This window comes from Gekko japonicus, unplaced genomic scaffold (genome assembly GCF_001447785.1).
Source record: "Gekko japonicus isolate JY-2015 unplaced genomic scaffold, Gekko_japonicus_V1.1 scaffold28, whole genome shotgun sequence".
Lineage (NCBI taxonomy): Eukaryota > Metazoa > Chordata > Lepidosauria > Squamata > Gekkonidae > Gekko > Gekko japonicus.
In genome coordinates this window covers 701,859-724,017 of record NW_015177010.1, presented here as the reverse complement: position 1 = coordinate 724,017, position 22,159 = coordinate 701,859, and the positions used below count along the sequence as shown (strand labels likewise).

The 22,159-nt window shown below is 42.6% G+C and overlaps 1 protein-coding gene across 1 annotated transcript in view; it reads left to right on the top strand.

The window, feature by feature from the left end:
- BTBD11 (BTB (POZ) domain containing 11) overlaps nt 1-22,159 on the top strand; it is a 371,102-nt gene that overhangs the window by 305,272 nt on the left and 43,671 nt on the right. Inside the window, 2 exon segments of the mRNA XM_015427577.1 lie at nt 14,854-15,019; nt 17,653-17,742. Coding sequence (XP_015283063.1) covers nt 14,854-15,019; nt 17,653-17,742 — 256 coding nt within the window.

Here is a 22,159-nt window from a genome sequence, read left to right as displayed (position 1 = left end):
GCGACTTAATTAGGCGGTAGAGGAGGATCTGGAATGTGGCTTTTCTAACTAAATTACCCTATTATAAAGGGGAAGGAATCCCAATCAAATAAGGTTGTTAAAAACTGGATATTGTTTGTCAAACACTGGAATGAACTTTGTTGATTCTCTGAGACCATATGAATTGTGATCTGAATAACAGACTGATGTTTTAAGGTTTCTGTGATTTTTATATGGCTTTTAATCTCTCACCTGTCTTGAGTCCCAGTTCCCTGTGAAAAAAGCGAGCTTATAAATGTTTTAATTAGTTAAATAAAATCCCTGCTGGTGAATATTTTGGTGACTTTTAACATTCACTGACTTTTGCTGAGTTTTTAAGTCATTCATGTGAATGTCAAGGTTCTTTCTTTCTATCTGCTTTTAGTTCATAATGACAAGCTTCAAGCCTTTATGCCTAGAAGAAGAGTCAGCTGCCATAAATTTTGCAACTGAGCTGCTGTACAATCATAGTTTTCATCCAAAAGTATGGTTTGGGAAATGGAATCCAGTTAGATGTTACCTTGCACCAAAATCCCCCTCTGGATCCCCCCCCACCTTTTTTTTTAGTAAGGGACAGTCCACAATTTTGTGTGAGATGGTATTGATAATGCCAGAACCACACTGAAAAAAATCTACCTGCCATAAAAGTTCATAGAAAGGAAGGCATTTAAATGGGCTAGCATAAATGCTTGATGCTCTGAGGGAACAGTAAAGGTGGATAAATAATGAGGGGGTTCTCCTGTTGGAATAATTCCTAGCACTTATGGGGATCAAACCCACCTTCCTCTACTCCAGGTTGAAATAAAATGGAGCTCAGTTATTAGGTATGTTAGTCTTTTCCTGTGGTCTGAAGGATTTGAGGAGGCGATATCTTCAGGACTGACTTCTGGTTGCAAAAACTTGTCATCTAGTGTCCTGAGTCGGGGCAATAAGCTGAATCCTGGCTCCAGAGATACCAGAGACCACAGTGTACAGAATTTTAGCTCGAAAATTTAAAGCATGGAGCCATGCTAGTGTTTCAGCTGATTTAATGCCTACCTCTAGCCTAATTACTGGTGAGGGGAAGCCCCTGTCCATTGTAAAAAAAAAAAGGAATTGAGATTATCCACTGACTCATTAACCACTGTGATCCAGATTGGGGCACCATAGAAAAACTGTGCAAGAGCTCAAGCTTTAAGACCCTGTAGTGTTGCTGGGACGTCCTAAGCGCCACCCTTATAATAGACGTGAATGATCACTTTTATCACTCCTGACACTTTTAAACAGGCTTTTTGCCTATATCTGTCCTGATTTAAATTAAAGGGGAACCAAACACCCAGGTACTTGTAGATTTTTACCTGATCAATTTGATGTTTATTTAGTATCCAAGGAGTGTTGGTATTAGATGGAGTCTTTCTAAAGACCTTGGATTTTGAATTTAGAATAATTCTAATACTTCTATTCCAACAGTTCCAATTCTAACTGAATTATTCCAACAGGAGATCCCCCTCATTATTTATCCACCCTTACTTGTTTCCTCAGAGCATCGAGCATTTATGCTAGCACATTTAAAGATCATAGAATAACTCTAAAGACCTTGGATTTAGAATAATTTATCTCTAAGGACTGTTGATTGCAATGTAGCAAAAAAGTTTTCATTATGTTCCTAAGGCCAACTCTAGTTCTAGAAAGCAAAAGAGCATCATCTGCATATAACGAAATTGAAATGGGTTGCTTAGCTAAGATGGGAGAGCAAAACTGGTATCCCTCGAGGGTGCTTGGCAAAACCTTTAAATATAAATTTAAAAGCAAAGAAGCCAGTAGACAGCCTTGCTTTGGGGGGAGGGCTGTGTGAGTATATGTGCTTGAGAGCCTCGAAGTCATGCTGACTTCTGGCAACCTCTATCGGGGCTAGGATGTTTCAGAGAGGTGGTTTTGATATTACCTGCCTCATGACCCTGATATTCCTTGGAGGTCGCCCTTCCAAGTGCTTTCCAGGGTCAGTTTAGCTTCTGAGATCTGACAAGATTGGGTTTGCCTGGGCTATCCAGGTCAGAGCAATAGATAGCCTTACTCAACACCCTTGGTTATCCTGATCTTCTCGGAGAGCTGTCCATTGAAAGTACAATGTACCTGGGTGGAAGTGTTCATATAAAGAAGACTAACAAGCCATAGAAGGCAACAATCTATAGACACTGCCTTTAATTGTTCCCAAGGATGCCTTTTGGCACAGAGTCAAATTCTACCTTTAGATCCATAAAGGTAGTAAAAAGGATGCCTCTAGGGACCGAGTATTTATAGACTAAATGAGCAAGAACCGCATAATGTCCTAAGGTATTGTGGCCTGGCCAGAAACCAGTTTACTCTGGGCCAATGACAACGTTCAAATTTTGGACATTCCGTGTTACAGATAGGCATAGGAATCAGTGTGTAGCCTTCTCCTCTGTGAAGGGCAGCTTAAAATACACAAGGATTTGGCAGCTACGTGGGCACTTATATACCTTTGTGTCTTGCTCATTGTAGTGTTGCTGCTGCTTACAGGCCCTCCTGGCTTATATTAATGGATCATTTATTATTCCAGAAGCATCACAGTTCCACAAGACAAAGCAGATGTCCCTGGAGTATGTCTGCATGGGGCTTTTTTCCAGATCTGCTCCAATCCACATGGCAGCCAGCACTAATTCTTCCACTTGTCATGTTGGTGGATGCAAGGAATTATAAGACAATGAACTTGGTTGTGCAATGATTTGCAAAGAGAGAGTTTTGGTGTACAGGTTTCCTCTTGCTGTTGTACTTGCTTCCCTTGGTTCTGTTTTAGTACTAAAGTACTGCTGGAAGATCTTTTGCAGATAAACCTTTTATTGCTAGTGTGATGGTGACAGAATCTACAGTGTTGGGTTTACACCAGAGAAATCCCCAGGTACATCCCCATGGAACATTGACGATCAGAGGGTACTGAAGGGCATGTAATTTGGACTCCAAGCCACTGTTGTTTCACAGAGTTGTTTGGGGGCATAATGGCATTCTGAAGTCCTTGTAATAAATGTTTCCTCACATTCAAAGTCCAGTTTTAAGAAAACGAAGACCTCCAGTGGTGACTAATGTAGTTGCGGCTGTAAAAGGATGCACAGGAAAGCTGGTCTCAAATGTTGAAGCAAAAATAGAGGGTAATTATTTTGCAAAGATATAATACTTAGGTCCTTTCCACATTTCCCTGCCACTCTGGATTTTCTGTGTTCGAGTCACGGCAATTTAAGTCCACAGCAAAATAGCATCCAAGTAACCCGGGGCAACAGCAGGCTAAAACTGGGCTGACCACTGAAGGGAGGTAATGTAATGCAGAATAGGGGGGAAACCTGGAATCAGAAGGTTTAACTCAATTTTAGTGCAGAATGGGGGAAAAACCTGGATTAAAAAGAAGGTTGAATTCGATTTTGGTGCAGAATTGCTTGGAGGACACAGTGGTGAACATAGATTAAAAGGAGATTGCAGAAAGGTCCTCCTTAGTGAGCTTTTTTCATGTGTTTTGAGCTCCTGTACAACCCTATAATGTTGAGTATACATTTTTCTGGTATATAGACTTCATCCTCACATCAAAGCTTTTCTGTGTTTCTTCTGTTGGTGATTGACATATTGTAATATGTCACCTACTGATTTTAAAAAGTCTTCTAGTGGTGCAGGAGGGGGGAGGGATAACTGTCACAGGAAGCTGGGGCAAGGAAAATGGCACTGATGTGGGTGAGATCTGAAAAAAATGTGTGTCTTCACATCCACAGGGTGTGCAAACGAGTTTCCCCAAAAAGATCATATCAAACTAGGCTTGGGAAACATTTCACCAAAATGGGGGGAAACATGGAAAGAAGATGTGGATGCTCCAAAAATACTTGTTCTAGTTTAGCCATGAAACTAGAGCAAAGCTTCTGTGTGGTGGCAGCCATAAAAACAAACTCTGTGCAGCTCTGGAGTTATGGAATCCTGTGTTTGGAACTCCAGAGGAGTAATTTGCCCCCAAAACAAATTGGGCATAACATTGGGTGCCATTCTCCCACTTGAAATAATCCTCAACTATTACCTGCTCCTTTTAACTTGAGATGTTGGGAGTTGAACCTGGGACCTTCTGCACACAGAACATATGCTCTGTCACTGTGAAACAGGCCCTCTTAAACAAGCACACGAACCTCCCTTGCACTAAGTCAGCCCATCGATCTGTTATCTACTGTGACTGGCAGTGAGTCTCCTGGGATCTCAGGTAGGGGTCTTTTAACTCATCTATGGCTGCTCCAATCAAATATACACTTGTCAAAACTGTGGTGGTGATGGAAAGTGACATTGAGTCACAGCCAATTTATGGCAACCCCATAGGATTTTCCAGGCAAGAGAATACAGAGGTGTTTGCCGGTGCCCGCCAAGTACTAACCAGAGGTGAACCCTACTTTAGGCTCTGAGATCTGACAAGATTGAGCTAGCCTGGGTCATCCATGTCAGGGTAAACCTGTGTATAGATCATAATGTGATCCTCTTATATGTGGGCTGTTTCCAGTGTACGCACTCTGGATTGGCTCCAAACCATTGGATTGGCTCCAAAGGTGTTTTTCTGCTGATGGAATAATTTCCCTCTGTGAGCTGAAGGGCACTTCTGAATTCAACCCCATGGGAATCCAACCCAGAATACATATATTGAGAGCTATGGACAACTATGTACATCAAAACACTTTGTGATCACACGTTAAGATAGGGGTAGATATGGATCTGATGGCTCAGATGTTGGTGCCATGGTCAGATCATTGCTGTCTTTGGATTCAGTTTTAGACACCTTCAGCCAGGTCTCCTGAGCTGATGTTGACAGGAATCTGGGTGCTGTCTCTTAGATCCATGCCCCTCATGGCTGGTGAAAGCCAGCTGTGAGAGGCTACGAGGTTCCCTGGAAGATATTATCAACTTGTCCCTGGGTTTGGGGTTCTTTCCAGTGTGACTGAAAGAGGTGGTGGTTGTGCCGCTCTTCAAAGGACCAACTTTAGATCCTATGGATCTGGCCAATTACCACCCCATCTCAAATCTTTCATTTCTGGGTAAGGTAATAGAGAGAGCATTGGCAGAACAGTTCCAGAAATTCCATGATGACATTGGTGTTGGATCACTTCCACAAGACGCCGGCCGGGAGCCCCCTGCTCCCAGCGAAGATAGACTTGGCAACCCTACATTTGGTTGAGGGCAACAACAGGACATCATGTAGTCTGGCACTCTCACACCCTCCATTCTCCGCAACCCCCCAGGAGGCTTGTGGAAGCGGAATTTTTTCCACCATCTTGGAATTGATTGTTTTATTTGTTGATACATGTATTATGTATTTTACTGTTGGTTTTAACTTATTTTAATTTATTTAGTGTATTTACCTTTGTTGTAAGCTGCCCCAAGCCCTGCTTGCAGGGAAGAGTGGCCTAAAAATCTAATTATTAAATAAATAAATAAGATGTGCATGCAGATTTCTTGCCTGTTACTTTCTAGAAATGCCTTTTTGTATAGGAATTTAGTAATAGGTAGAACAGAGATTGACTGGGCTTAGAAAAAGTAAGGTCTTTGGAAAGAAGCCATTTGTGACACGAGTTATTTAGAATGCACTAGATGGGATGGAGAAGCAGGAGGTTTTTTTAGAGGTCTGGATCATAATGCAAGGTATTTTTTCCATCTAATTAGATCCAGCACCACTTTCATGTACTTCTCTCCTTGAGTGTCCTTGTCCTCATCCCAAATTTTGAGAAATCCTCTAACGCCAATCATGACTGCTGCAATAATTGGGTACAAAAATGCCAACCCAGTTTGTGGGTGCAGACAGACTCCTTGAGAAAACTCAGTAGACCATCAGCACAGTTGATTCTAGAGGATAAAAGGGATTTGAATAATTATAAGGCCACATACAGGTTTCCTGATGGGAATCCCATACTCTTTTGTCAACCTAGCATTGAACACTAATAAGGAAGAATTAGTGTTGGCTCTTCTCCCTTCAATTTCACTTCTATATTAGGATTACAGTCCATTTTAATGTTACAGAGTGTGCATATTTTAAGCTGTTCCTTTTGTGCCCTAATCTTATGAAATAGTTTTGGCCACAGCACAAACACAGATCCAAGCTTAATCATGTTCATTCATGCTCTAGAGCTTTGCATTTCTGTTTTAGCATGTTCCTTCTGCTTTGGATATGGTCCATTGCAAATTCAGCTAATGATATTTTCTGTCTGCCATTTGCCACCTCAGCATTCCTCTAAGTGAAGACCAGGCATTGCACAAGGGAAGTTGAGAACAGCTGCAATTCAGGATTCTTATGTAGAGCACTGCCCCTCTTTATGTACATTATTGACCTGTGTGCATGTAGTTGTCATGCTCCCAGTCTGGTGTCTGATTCCACCACCTGGCAAATGAAAGCAGTAACCCTGCCCCCCAAAAGACAGGCTATAAATGGGCTCTTTTTGTAGCAGGAACTCCTTTGCATATTAGGCGACACACCCCTAATGTAGCCAATCCTCCAAGAGCTTATAGTAGCCCCTGTAAGAAGAGCTCTGTAAGCTCTTGGAGGATTGGCTACATTAGGGGTGTGTCGCCTAATATGCAAAGGAGTTCCTGCTACAAAAAGAGCCCAAGGTTGCCAGCAGAGGATGGGGGGGGGCCTACCTGGAGAAAGAGGAAGGCCCAGGCCATGTTGCCAGCATTGCAACATTGCTGAATCACAACAGGAAGTGACACTAGCATGCCAGTGTCATCCGGTGATGCTCTGGTATTTGGGCAAAAACTCTATGGTAAAAACATCTTCTGAGAGATAGTGGTTTGCCCACGACCAACTGTTGAGTTCTATCTGCACTGAGATTTAAAGCACAGACTTCCATCTTAAAGCTCATGCTCCTAGTATATTATTTTACATTAGTAACAAAATTCTGTAAGTGTAGTCAGAGTCTCATGAGTATTCAGTAATAAGGATCATTCCGTACATTATGGGCATAATAAAACCCGTGCATATGAGAGGAGTTAGTGTAGGGTAGGGTTACCAACCTCCAGGTGGTGGCTGGAGATCTCCTTCTGTTACAACTAATCTCCAGGTGACAGAGATCAGTTAGCCTGGAGAAAAATGGCCACTTTAGAAAATGGACTCTATGGTATTAGACCCTATTGAAGTCCCTCTCTTCACCAATCCCTGCCCTCCTCAGGCTCCCTTTCCAAAATCTCTAGGTATTTCCCAACCTGGACCTGACAACCCGGTTGTGGAGTGCTGGAGTAGGGGCTAAAGGCATCTATGGGGATCTTGTCCAATATATTAAGCTGCCCTAGTTGTAGGATTTATTTATGCATTTTTACTAAGCATAGATTATATTTTCCATGTGAAACATCCCAAGTGGAATACAGTACAACTTTTTAAAAGTGTACATATAAAATATTCTATGTGCACCTGTAAATATGAACCACATAAAAATGACAAACATGTTTTTAACAATGTAGGCTTGATTTAGATAGCGATGCCAGGGAACCTTCTCCGTTTTAGCACCAAAACTTTGGAACTCACTCCTCAGGGAGATTGGTCTGTCTTTCTCTATCAATGTATTTCACTGTCAGGTGAAGACTGTTTATTTTGTCTGGTATACCCCCAATAATGGTTACTGGCTCTCCTTCTAGCATTGTTCATGTATGTGTTTTTAATTGAATTATTTTATCAATTGAACTGTATTTTAATTGCTTAATGTTTTTATGTTTAATTTTTTTATGCTTGCTGTCTTGTGGACCCTGATCAGATGGAAAGGCAGCTTAAAAATGTTTTAAATAAACATATAAACCAATATTGCCTAATGTTCCCCCTCAATGCACCGATGCATTTTCCATGGAACAAAGTGTAAAGTAAGCAGATTTCTTGCTATACATTTTGATTATCCCCCCAGCTCTGTTATCTTGATGCTTTTTTAAAAAAATGTTCCTTATTATTTTTGTTTTACAACTGTCACTGTTTGATCAGTGGAGATCTGTTCCAATGCTTTTGCAGAGGAATCCAGGAAGGATGTACATGCTGTTTAACAAGAGGGAACAGATAAATTAACCACAAAATACCTCCTTAAATTTATTGAGAATCTGCTGACATCCATGTGAGCAGTAACTTATACAACCTGAATATTCCAAGAAGTTACTGATGTAGAAATATCTACATATATTGGGGGTGGGGAGAGAATCTTCCTTCAAATTAATGTTTTAAATTGGAAGATTGCACAGTTGTTACACAGCTTCCTCAGCTCACTTGCTTCCAAAAGCTGGAGTTGTGAGCTAAGAGCACAGACAAATTGCCAGTAAATCAATAGGAACTGAGGATCCCTCCTGTTAAGAACACTACAATTAATTGCATGGTAGATGCCGTAATGCACAGAGTAAGTATTTCTTTCACAGGTAATCAGAACGCTAACAGGGAAATTCTGCTGATTTGTTAATTTTCTGCCATTTATATACACAATGCAGCTGTGCATATGAAGTAGGATCACGAAAGGACATTAGTACATTCTGGTACCTTATCCGGATGCCCCTTGTATATATATACACACACACATACACACACATAGACAGTGACTAATTGTGTCCTTAATGTGTGAAATGGTCCTTGTTAAGATAGTGTTGCCAGCATCCAGGTGGGGTCTGGTGATCCATCAAAATTGTGTCTGATCTCCAGACAACAGCTGCCCGGCTGCTTTGGAGGCTGGACTCTATGACTTTATACCCTGTTGAGGTCCTTCCTCAGCCACCCTCCTCCTTGTCCACAGGTTCTACAACCCAGTCTCCAGGAATTTCCCAACCTGGAATTGGCACCCCTACTTGTTACATGGTGTCGTAAGTAATAAGCCAGCATGGTGTCGCGATTTAAGAGTGGTGGACTCAAATCTGAAAAACCAGGTTTGATTCCCCACTCCTCCTCCAGATGAAGCCTGCTGGGTGACCTTGGGCCACTCACAGTTCTCTCAGAACTCTCTCAGCCCCACCTACCTCACAGGGTGCCTGTTGTGGGGAGAGGAAGGGAAGGCGATTGTAAGCCACTTTGAGACTCCTTCGAGTAGAGAAAAGTGGGCTATAAACCACCACCACCACCACTACTACTACTAGTAGTAGTAGTAGTTCGAAAGCAAGAAATTGCAAGTAGATAAATAGGTACCACTTCGGTGGGAAGGTAACAGCATTCCGTGCGCCTTGGTGTTTAGTCATGCCGGCCACATGACCACGGAAACGTCTTCGGACAGCGCTGGCTCTTCGTCTTTGAAACGGAGATGAGCACCGCAACCCTAGAGTCGGATTCGACTGGCTTTCGAGCAAGGGAACCTTTACTTTTTTACTACTACTACTACTACTACTACTACTACTACAACTATCACTGCCACCACCACCACTACTACATAGCAGATGCTGATCACACCTATAGCACAGTGTAAAATACAATACTGTGAGCATGTGCTTTGAGTCAATATGAAGGCTGTCTTTTAAAGGAAGCAATAAAAAATAGTTTGCAGTATGTTGTGGTGGGAAGGAACTGTTTCCTGCTACGTAGTATTCCTGATGCCCAGTCCTAACCCCATAGCAAGTTCTAGGCTGGAGTCTGCAAAAGTCTCCACTGTTCCAGCCTACACCAAGGCATTCCTCACACACAGTATAATCCTTTGCTGAGTGACTCCACCATAAGCATTTTCAAATGAATGCATGTAGACTAGGATGATTCTGCATAGAATTTCACTGTTACACATGTATATTGCACAGCAGTTCATTTACTGAATAATTTGCAGGTGTGGAGCTCATGTCTTGTCTCCCTCGAAAAGATTGCACGATGTGAAGTTTGAGGTGTGGCAGCTGGTTAGGGTTGCCAGCCTCCAGGTAGTTGCTGGAGAGCTCCTGGGATTATAACTGATCTCCAGGCAACAGAGATCAGTTCACCTGGAGAAAATGGGCTCTATGGCATTGTACCCCATTGAAGTACATCCCCTTCCCAAACTTCACCTTCCCCAGACTCCACCGCTGAAATCTCCAGATATCTCCAAACCCTGGGCTGGTAACCCTACCTGAGCTGGTTCACACATCCTTGTAATTTGTTGCTAACATAGTTATTATCAGAGGGCTGCACTACAGGATATGCTTTTCCAGGGTACATCCCTTGGATCCAGGAAAGTTTCATGCTTCCCATGGATGTGTAGGCCCAATGCAGATCACAAACGTGGCATGTGGGGCAAATGGGCTCCAAAAATCCAACCTCGTGCCATTTTCCTGACCTGAAATGGCCCAGGGGAAACACTGTTTATCCAGTTTGAGATACCTAATATGTAGCTCATTGGCACATAATAAATTTCCCTAGTATAGCAAACAGCTGCTCCCTGGAGATGTTCCAAGTCAGGAAAATGGCTTAGAAGAGAAGAGTTAAGCTGTAGTCCCAGTCCAAAATGGGATACCACATGTTTGAGAAGCTCAGAACTTCCAGGCCACATCTGTCAACTGGACCTAGGGACATCCCTGGGAAAACCGTGTCATATTGTTAGGCCATGCATACCTTACCCATATTCTCCTTCCTGGTTCCACATCATTTCTTGACACACACAAAATCTGACAAAAATGTTAATTGAAAAAAATCTGTCAAATTAAGATCCATTGTTTTCTAAGGAAAAATAATGGCTTAAATACTTTTAATCTGCCATAATGTATCCTGAAATCAGTTTGGGGGGTTTCGGGGTGATGGTGGTAGAATTTCACAACAGTAGGAGGCTCTGTCTGTAGGAAGCATTCCAAAATTGCTAGGAAAGGAAACTAGGAGAAATCTACATTAACTTCGATTCTTCAGTGCTGATGTGTACCTCTTCTTGCACTGAGTCTGGTTACTGAAGAAAAGCAGGCAGTCCTTATTTCATTCATTTCTGTTTTTAATTTTTTTAAGTTGATTATGCCCTTGGTTCATTAAGCTCATGGCAACATGTATTGCTTATCCCATTTTATATTCAAAACAATCCAGTGAAGTCAGTTAAGCCAAGAGTCAATTGGCTCAAGGTTAGAAATCTGAACCCATGATTTCCCAGTCCAAGTCTTATCATATTCTCCATGGTCCCACATTGGCATTTCAGTTCCATTTCCTACATTTATAGTGGCAGGGGGGAAAAACTGAAACACTTTCATATTTATTTTTTTTAATGGAACATTCACAGCCTTAAACCCATAAACCCAATTTTGGGACCCACTACTGTGGCTTTTACAGGTTAAACAGCCACAGTACATCGAATAAGAGGCACATGCATAATAACGTTAAGAGGGAAATTTTCAGCTCTTTGATATGTCAGCAGCCTTTCTTGCCAAAGCAAACCTATTTCTTGCAAAAAGCATTATTGCTGGACAGATGGCTCTAGTGAGCAGCCAGCTTCGGTGTTGTCGTATTGCAAAACTTGCAAGCAATCAGAGAAAATCCATAAATCCAGGCAACTGCATTTGAGTACTTTTGCTTTATTTGCGTTGGCCAACTTTCTAAATGTTGTTTGACTGGATGGTTTAGCAGAACTTGGAGAAACAGTCCTTCCCTTGCATGCCCAATTTCATACTGCATTACCTCAACAAACACTCTTGAAACATACTCCTCCATGTTTACTTTGCTTAACCATTTCTCGTTGGCCTGTTAAATATGTTGTTCATTCTTTTCTTTTCTTTTTGCCTCCTCCAAACAATTAAGGTATCTCTTAGGCCTGTAAACAGGTCATTTTCAGATTGAGAGAAGCTGCAGGATGCAAATTCCCCTTCACAGCCCCCCTTTCCAGCAAATTGCTTATTCCAGCCTTAACCATGGTTAAGAGAAACATTGACCCCAATGTAAACTGCAGCAGAGACCAATTAGATTTGCTGCTTAACCAGAGTTCATCCTAATAAGCTTCAAACCCTCATTAAGCAGGGTGGTTCTACTTGCACCCATGTAGTGGGGATCCCTAAATGTGACAGCCCTGCTAAGGTTTGACTTCTGCTGCACAGATGGAATTACGTCTTAAATTTGTGTTCTTTGTTATGCCAGTAAAATTGTACAGCTAGATATGCTGCTGCAGGGCTGTAACTGAGCTATTTCTGCACTTTAAACTAGCAGTTTCTGGTATAAGTTGACAGAATAAATAGCGATCGTTACCATATGTGACAGAAGTTCTCAGACTCTGCCTTCCTTCATCAATTTCAAAACTGTTCAGTGATCCTTAAGTACAGTTTTTAGATGTGGTAACTTTTGAGATCCATGAGGTAAAATGGTACTGTGGTCCTTCATAGTAACAATTGAAAATTGCCACATATTTTAACACCAGTGTGTAAAAGCATTTTCTAATTTTAGCAGTTACTTATTTCATGCGGTATGGATGAAATTCTACAAACCCAGATTACCGTGTAGTGATTCTTAGACCTCAAAAATGGCTTTCAGAATCAGCCTCTTGTCAATCAGATTCTACTATTCAGTTGCTTTGCTGCTTTGTTTCACCAGATTTGGTAGTTCTGCGGTTCTGTTGTGCTATATAGAAATAGGTTTGCCCTTGAAGACAACCTGGAAGCTGTGGCAGCTTCAGATTATTCTCAGGAACATATCTTGCCTGTGTTGAAACACCTGTCTTTGTTGCCTGTTTGTTTCCAAATCCAATTCAACGTGCTGGTTATTACCTTTAAATACCTTCATGGCCTTGGACCCGCATATCTGAACAACTACCTCTCTTGTCCTGAAGCTGTTGCCTTCTACTTGCCTTCCCACCCACACACTCACACAACTTGCCTGCTTGGCATCTACCAGAATGTGGTCCTTTTCAATACTGGTTCCCATCTTCTGAAACCTCCCATCTCCCTGAGTAGGTGAGAAGGATGCTATTTGTTAAGTCCGTGCTCAACAAATAGCCAGAGAGTGATTTCAGCAAAATTCAGGTTTATTTCAGCTCGATGATCAACTTCTCTGACACGGTACAACATCTGATCGCCCGAACCAGCTTCCATTGCAGCGGTTCGGTATTTAAACATTCTGGGCTAATGTAGCCACACCTACTATACAATTATCAACCTATCAGGTTGATCGCATAACAGACCAATCACAAGCGTTCCCACTTACAGACATTCAAATGTGATTGGACACAATGTTTTCGGCGCGAATCCTTGCCGACTTCTGAAGCTTAACATAGCTTCTCTATGGGATGATTCTACGTTCATCCTCATGCATTCAGGGCAGCATCTGAATACATTACACTATTCTTCAAAGATTTTAGGAGGAACTGTGAGGCTGTGTTTTCTAGAGCCAGCATAGTATAGTGGTTAAGAGTAGTGGACTCTAATCTGGAGAACTGGGCGTGATCCCCCACTGGGGGCCAGTCACATTTTCCTCAGAACTCTCTCAGTCCTACCTACCTCATAAGGTGACTGCTGTGAGGAGGGGAAGGGAAAGGCGATTGCAAGCTGCTTCGAGATTCCTCAAGATATAGAAAAGTGGGGTATAAAAACCTGCTCCTCCTCATTTTCTTGGGGGGCAATTAATGGGGTTTTGCTGTATTATGGATGGCTTTTATTTATAATTGTAAACAGTCTTGAGCCATAGGAGACAAGTGTGGTATAAATATTTCAATTAATAAATAATAAAGTAGAAAAATAGTTTGGGAGAACTGCCTTACAGTTCAGAGAGCAGCAAATGTGGTAACAATAGCCTACATTCAAAGAAGTATAGCTCTGTGCCTCAGGCCCTCAGTGAACCAGCATGGTAATGTGATCATAATGTTGGATGGCAAAGGCCATGGAAGTCCTCTTTGTGTCTGCCACAATGTGTATAGGAAGTCACACATGATCCAAGGTTGTTACATGCCTAGCTGTGATATGTAGCTGTGCTTTCTGACTTAACTTGCAGCCATTTTTGGAGATGGAAAGACAGGTTAACACATTATTGGCTGCACATGGAAGCACGTACCGTACATATGTAGATCTTATTAAATCTGACCATATATGAATCAGCCCAAATTAAATATATGCTATTCACTGTGGCAGCCTGAGCAGAGTTACACCCTTCAAATTCTATTGAAGTCAATGGACAGATGGATGCTTATGATGGTATTGCCAGTGTAGCAGCTGTATTATATGAAGAATACGCATGATTGCTGTTATGGTGCTTAGAGTTTCATTTGGTGTTGGTTGTACATGAGAGATTTGAGTTCAAACCTCTGTTCAGCCGTGAAGCTTGCTGTATGGCCTTGGGAAGTATCTCTCTACATTTCATTTACCTTGCAGGGTTATTGTGAAACTAAACTACTGCTCAGAGCTGCTTGAAGCTGCTTACTATAAATTATAGAAGATTGTATCAGTAAACAATCATAGATCGGGGGGGGGGGGGGGGGACAACTCTTGACATTTTTCAGATTCATCTGATGAAGTGGGTTCTAGCCTACAAAAGCTTCTGCCGCAATAAATCTCTTAGGTATCATATGACTTCTGTTGTTTTGGCTGCCTTGGACTAAATGGCTTCTCTGGAGCATGAATCATAGAATTAGCATTGCTACCTTTCCCCGAGTGTGACTCAAACATTTTTTTTTGCTGAGAGGCAAAAATCAAATTGATATGTGATGCTGTTGCTGCATCTTCTTGCTAGAAAAGAAATTGTATCTGTTGAATTTATGCTAGCTGATTCAGAAATGGCAACCATAACTAGTGAGGCTGTTCAGGATAGCTTTTGTAGGATTTGCTGTATCTGAATTCTCCTTGACAGAGTGTTATACTCGTTGTTTGTAGCAACAGTGCTGTATGATATTTAAAAGCAAAATGTTGCTGTGTTTAAATGACTGGTCTGTTTTGTTTTTAAATGCTTCCTAATTGTTTCTTTATTCACAGGATTGATGATTGTTTCTGTGCTTCCCGGAAGCTGGATGCTGTAGCCATAGAAGCAAAATTCAAGCAAGATCTGGGATTCCGAATGCTGACCTGTGGCCGAACAGATCTGGTCAAACAGGCCATTTCTTTACTAGGTCCTGATGGAATTAACAGCATGAGTGAGCAGGTACAAAACTGAAACTGATTAGAGGAGCAGCACCCCTGCCTCCCCCCCCCCCCCCCCCTGTTCTCTCTTGTATGCACAGGGTTGTTTAGCTTTTCCCACTATTCTCTCTTACAGAACTAGTAATTTGGATAAGGGCAGAATTCCATGTCCTGTGTAGTTCGATTTTTAAAAGTCTTCCCCTTTGCAGATTACAGGTGTTGGTGCTTTGATTTCTAGGGGATGTCCAGCAGGGAAACTGCAGCCCTGGTGTCTTCAATCTGAGAAAGAAAAGAAAACCCCATTTCAAAAATAATTATGGAATTTCACAGAACGTGCAGTTCTGTCCCTGAGTCTTTTCTGTCATTTGGAATCTGTAACAAGGGCTCAATTAAATGAGACACAGGAGATCCATGATTTGATCTCCCAATGTTTTCAATTTTATTTACAAGCAGCCATGGGCAGTGGGGTGGGTTGGTAAATGGATTGCTGATATGGCACTGTGGGAGTCTTTTTTCACCCTCTATGATTTCTCCAGTCTAAATAGCCCTGCTAGGCAACGTTAAAAAAACATTTAAAAAACACCAAAATGTCTCCCCAATATAATTTAAGGCCTGCCTCAGCTGCTTCCAAATAAAATTAAAGATGTTGGGAGATCTGGTTGCGAAATCTTGTTTAGCTGCGCCCTGAATGTCTCTCCTCTTATAACCGTTCTCCTTGGAGGACTATTCTTCCACCCACATCTACCTATTCTCTTCTTTTCCTTTTCCTCCGCTGAATATAAGTAACAGTTGTTTCCCTTTTTTTCACTTGTGCTGCATTTAACTTTCCCTTCCATCTCTGCCTAATACCATTTTCAGTGTAACACTAATCATAAGGGATACATTGATCAGCAGCTCTGGGTATTTCAGATTAATATAAATTGCAGCCAGGCATCTCTGTAATGAAGGGTCAGCTAATCTAGTTCCTCCAAACAGGGCAGCATTTCCCTAGAGCTAGCAACTTTCTGCAGTGTTGTCTTGGCATTTCATTTAAAATTAAGTCACTATGTACCAAGGAATAGTGTAGAAAAGCATCTGCTCCTCCAACCATTAACTGTATTGGCAGTGAATATATAACGTTTGAGTCTAACCTGTCAAAAAGAGGCTCATTAAATGGCTAAAGGAGCAATTTTTTATGAGATAAAGGCCCAGTGTAGTTTCAGCTGAATAGAAGACAGTGGGATTTAAATTTTCATCTCTGTAAAGGCAGGGCTGCCTTCATAAAAAAAGCTAATGGAGGAATTTTGTGGAAAATGTTTTAAGTCTTATTATGTCCAATTCAGTAAGGACAGTTGCATGGGTTACATATTTATCTGGGCCAAAGATCCTGTCTTTATTGTGGAGATGATGAGTACAGCCCCTCCACCACCTGTTATAATATATTATTTGAAATGTGGGCTCTGCATAGATGTCCTATGTGTGTAGGACTGAATCGTGTAACCTTTGCTTCCCTCTCCTTTTATCTGAGTCTCTCTGAATATCATGACCTGGATGGCCCAGGCTAACCTGATCTCATCATATCTTGGAAGCTAAGCAGGGTTGGTCCTGGTTAGTACTTAGATGGGAGACCACCAAGGAAGTCCAGAGTTGCTACACAGAGGCAGGCGATGGCAAACCACCTCTGAGTTGGCTGCAACCTGCTGTTGCTTTCCATCACTGTGAACATAGGCATCTGTGCAGAATGCTCAGTCATGTGTAACATGTTGGCTACATGTTGTCCACCACAGGAGCAGGATTTTTAGCCCAAGTAGGCAATTGAATCAGGCCCAAATCCATGCTATGTACAGAAGAATGAGAAGAACTTAATGTCTGGTTTTATTATTGACAATGTGTAGAAGTCAAAGAGAAAATTATGGATGATAAGCAGTTCTACCCTCAGGCCCACTTCATACATCCAAGAAACTGCATGGGTCATGTTGCAAAAAGCACTGCTGCAAAGGCCAATATGCATGGCAAGGCTCCACATGCAGTTCCAGAGTTTCAAACTGTATATTTTGAATGAATTTCAAGTGATCACCCATATAGCTGCTTGTTGGCATGTTGATAGTGCAGTGATATTATTTTTGTGTAGTAGGCAGTGCAGTGGCACAAAATGTTTTAGTTGCAGGCATTTAATAGGATTGTCAGGTCCCCCCGTCCACTGGCAGGGGATGTGTGGTAGGGTTGCCAGATCCAGGTTGGGACACTCCTGGAGATATGGGGGTAGAGCCTGGGGAGGACAGGGACCTCAGTGGGGTACAATGCCATAGCATCCATTTTTTCCAGAGGAACTGATCTTTGTAGTCTGGAGATGAGCTGTAATTCTGGGAGATCCCCAGGTCCCATCTGGAGGCTGGCATCTCAGTCATTAAAACTTATCAGATTTTAAAACTTTGTTTCTGAAATATTATAGCTGCGATCCTAAATATGCTTGAAATTCTTGATGGGATGAATGGGACTTTACTTCCCACATAAATATGTTAAAGATGGGTCTGCCAGAGGGTTTTGTAACCTTGTTGTTTTTTTTAGGCATGCATGCCATGTTTGTCCTTAAGAGGATATGTTCAGAGAACTTTTCTTCAAATCCAACCATTTCACTGTAAACATAACAACATTTTGAAATTGATCTTCACACAGGGCATGACTCCACTGATGTATGCTTGTGTGAGGGGTGATGAGGCCATGGTCCAGATGCTGCTAGATGCTGGAGCAGATCTAAATGCTGAGGTGAGACCACTGTTATGGTAACATGTGTGTTATTTACATCTTTTAGGAATATGTTGCAGAAACCTGCAGGAACCCAGTATTAAGGATGCTACTGTTGGAAACTGGAATGTTCAGTTTGAATTGAGAAAAATGTATTCGAAAACACTGTTGTGGGGGGGGGGGTTAGTTCATTTTTTTGTTCATTCATTTAGCTCATTTAGTTCAGGACTGAGAATTACTGCCCCTCTCCTTCTGTCCTGAATATATTCAGGAGACCCACATCTGAGACTCAGGTGCCATATTCCTTCCTTGGTAATGTATGATTGGATAGGTGAGAGGCAGCATTCCTTTGGAGGTGTCACATACCTGGGCACCCCAGCCCTAGGGGAGAAGAGGTAGGACACTGGCACTGTCCTAAGCATGCCAGCAGCACAGTAGCGGGGCAGAAGGAGGCACCCTGGGGGTCCATGAAAGCATGGCAAGAGCAGATGGGAGGAATGAGGACCAGGGCCAGTTCCTGAGGGAGAAAATACTTACTTAGGAGGAGGCACAGGGCAGCAGAAACTGGGCCGGTCCAAGAATTACATTATTTTGTCTATTCTGAATCTACTACCCATCAACTTCTACAGCACCCCTGAATTCTGGTTCTTTGGGAGAGGAATTAAAAGTTCTCTCCTCTTGTTTCAAACTATGCATAATTTTATATATCTCTGTCATGGCCCTCTTACTCCAAATGCAACCTTCGGCCATAAAAAGTAGCTTTATGGAGGGGGAGTAGTGTTGCCAGCTCTGGGTTGGGTAATACCTAGAGATTTTGGGGGTGGAGACTGAGGAGGGCAGGGTTTGGGAGAGGAGGGACTTCAATGAGGTATAATGCCATACAGGGCTAGTGCCAGGTTTTTTTGCACACTAGGCGAGGCTACCTTCTGGGGGGGGGGCGCACCCACCAATTTTCAAACATAAATGCATTTTAGGAAGAATGAAAAACACAAAATTTGAAATTGCCAATTTCTTTTTTTAATTGTGAGAACAAGTAATACGGTCTCTTATTTTCTCTCTCAAACTGAAAAACACAAATCACAAAGCATTTTGACAAATCCTGTTGTGATGTTGAAAAGGGGAGTTATTTCTGGAATAGGTCTGGAAAAGGGGAGTTATTTCTGTGGAAGGTTTGGTTTTAAATAAATTACTGGTTTAGAGATTTAGGGAAGAGTTTAAAGTGTAACCTTCTGTAGCACAAGAACAGTACAACCTTAATAACAAGGAACATTTGTTTTTAAAAAATTAATATTTCCATTTTTTCCTTTCTTACCTTTAAGTAGTGATATTGGCTTAAAAATGAAACTGATACACAAACTAAAACTCATCTCTGACATCAGCTGTCATGGAAATGGGAGGTGGGGAGGAAGGACACAAAGTGATGAAACTAATGACGTTAAAATCCCAGCACGAATGCTGGCAACATTTTAAACAATAGTTGAAATTCTGGCTTGAAGAGCTTGTTTGTATTTTCCTTGGGTTGTGGTGGTGGTGGTGTGGGTAGAAGCAAGTGCCATCGTTTCATATTCTGCAAGTGGTTAGGCAAGAAAACCTTGGCGGAAACTGCAGGTCAGAGTCTGGCAGCAGAAGGAAAACTGCTTTTGAAGACCAGTCTGTCTCTAGCCACTTCCCTACTGATTCCGTTCCCTTTCCTGCTCACTCTCCTTGCCCGTCGTCTGGACAGCCAGAGCCACCACCCCATCAAATGCCAAACCTTGGCTTTCAGTGGAGAGGTTTGGGGGTGGGGGGGTGGCAGATAGCCTGCCTCATAGTCTTTCTTTCTTTTTTTTAAATTAAAAATTTTAATAACAACATACTACATCAAAAATACCAGAACCAAGCAGAGTATAAATACCAAACAGTAAACACTTTGCTTAAAAAAATTATGGCTACATTGAAGTCTAAATCCAAAAGCACTTAAAAAAAAATCATTACTGAATTTATACGAAATAAATATATATCAACCAAAGACTCTTGTTATGAGGATATTGATAGGAGCTATATTGTTATATACAGTGCAGCGTTTGTAATACTGGAGTACTTTATACTGTTTTATATTCAGAAGCATAACCAAGAAGCATAGGCCGGATTGTTTGGGAGTAAATCCTTCTCAGTCATATATTGAAGGTAAGGGAACCAGGTGCGCTCAAAGAGTGATTTCGTTGTACAGAGATTCGATTGAGCTATATTTAAAGTGTCACTTATCTTATCCATCAGGAATTGTTCCCACACTTTATTTCTCCAGGCCTCTAAACTTGGAGACTTAGGTGACTTCCAGGCAGCTGCGATGGTGGTTTGTGTCGCCGTAAGTAGGTATGATGTTAGCTGTTGTAGCTTTTCATCGTGAGCCTCATAGTCTTTCTCAGAAGTAAGGAGAGTTTCCGCTACTAAGGGCTTATGGAGGGGGAGGAAGCCCTCCGGGCGGGTCCCACTCCCTCCCCAGCCCTCCCAACAGAAAACACCGGCAAAGTAAGTTGGCATGGATTCTCCCAGTGCAGATCTGCCGGTAGGCTTGGCTTTGCCCAGTCGCATCCAGGACTCTTGGAAGCGGCGCCTCATGGGGGGTGGGCGGTGCACTGGTTGTGACCAACCGGAGGGAACTTTGTGAGCAAAAAGATGGGCGTCGGAGGCGCACCTTCCTCAGAGACGCAGGAGCATCTGAACTTGGGGCTGTGGTCACACACACTAAATAATTCACTTCCAATGCACTTTCCGACTGGATTTTTTACTGTACTGCCAAAATCCAGTTGGGAAGTTGATTGGAAGTGGATTATTTAGCCTGTGTGATCGCAGCCTCAGTTGATCGCTCACCCTTCGGGGAGCATCAAGACAGCGCCCAGGCGAAGGGAAGGAGACCTCCCACCACCAGCCCCACATGAAGACCGGCAGTGGGGCAGGGCACGGAGGCCCCGAGAAAGAGAGAGAGAGGCCCAGGCTGGCTTCTGCTGCTCCTCTCGCACCCTCCTTGAGAACAGAGAGGCGGCAGAGCTCCCCTGGCTTGGACTGGGTGGACTACTGCAAAGGGAAGGAACCGCACATCATCCAGGATGGGGAAGAAGGGCCCACACACTCCCCCCACCTCTTCACTCCCCACCTGGATCTGGGCTCATTTTCTCCACCAGCAGAACAGCGTGCCCCAGAAGGAACTGGGAAGCAGGAGGAGGGGCTGCGTGTCTGTCGCAGTTGCAGTCCGTTCCCTGCCATTGGCATATGAGCCTGCCAAGAAGGGCGAGGGGGAGGGTCCTGGCTGGCCCTCCCTCCTTGTGGGCGGCGCCAGGGGCTCCTCGTGGGGTGGAGGCCACAGCCGAGGGTTCCATTCCCTTCCTGCTTAGCAGTTCGAATGCAAGAAATTGCAAGTAGATAAATAGGTACCACTTCAGTGGGTAGGTAACAGTGTTCCTTGCACCTTGTAATTTAGTCATGCCGGCCACATGACCATGGAAACATCTTCGGACAGCACTGGCCTTTCAGCTTGGAAATGGAGATGAGCATCGCCCCCTAGAGTCGGATTCGACTGGCTTTCGAGCAAGGGAAACCTTTACCTTTTAGTGTACTTCACACTGCAGATTAAAGGTCACATAATTTAGTGATCCTCTATTTTTTAAAAAATCCTTCCACATAGAAAACTAGATATCAGGTACAATACAGACATGTTTACCACTTCAGTGAGGGCACAGCTCAAGGAGATCTCCTGTCTCTTTCACCTTGTATAAATAGCAGCCATGGCGGGGGGGGGGGGGGGGGGAGTGTTATTTGGATTTGGACCACAGTGCTGGGCAAGGAGGGTTTTAATCCTTTCCCCTTGCATTGTTTCCTGATGTGAATCATAAGCTCATCAAATGTTCTATTTGTAACATAGGGAAACATATTTAGCTCTACCCCCTCCCTGGCACTATGGTCCTGTCCCAAATCAGATTTTCTATTTTTTGGTGCTTAAAGAACTTTTTAAAAAGGAAAGACTGGAGAGTGGAGACATAATAACATATTTCAATTGTTTAAGGTTATGTGGTATTAACTGAAAAGTCTATATTTGGGCACTTTCCCCCTTTTAGGTATGCATACTGTGTTTGAAAAGGGAAAACATAAGCAAATAAATATATATTTCATTTGTTTGCTTATTGATTATATATTTATCCAAAATTTCAGCCAAATGTGGACTCCCAAAGTGGCTCATCAAAATCTAGTGGCAATGACAATTAAAATTTGGTGCAAAATGTTCCTCAAGTAAGGGGTTCTCGTTTGAGTTGGATTCGGCCATGATGGAGAGGGGCCTGGCTATTGCCTCTCTTTTCTCCATTGGCCTTATTGATGACAGTTGGTAGGAAGAGGATTTGAAATTCACAGCTGGAATGGGATTGGCAGGGCATCTGCCTTCTGTCCAAAATGTTCCAGGTTCAGT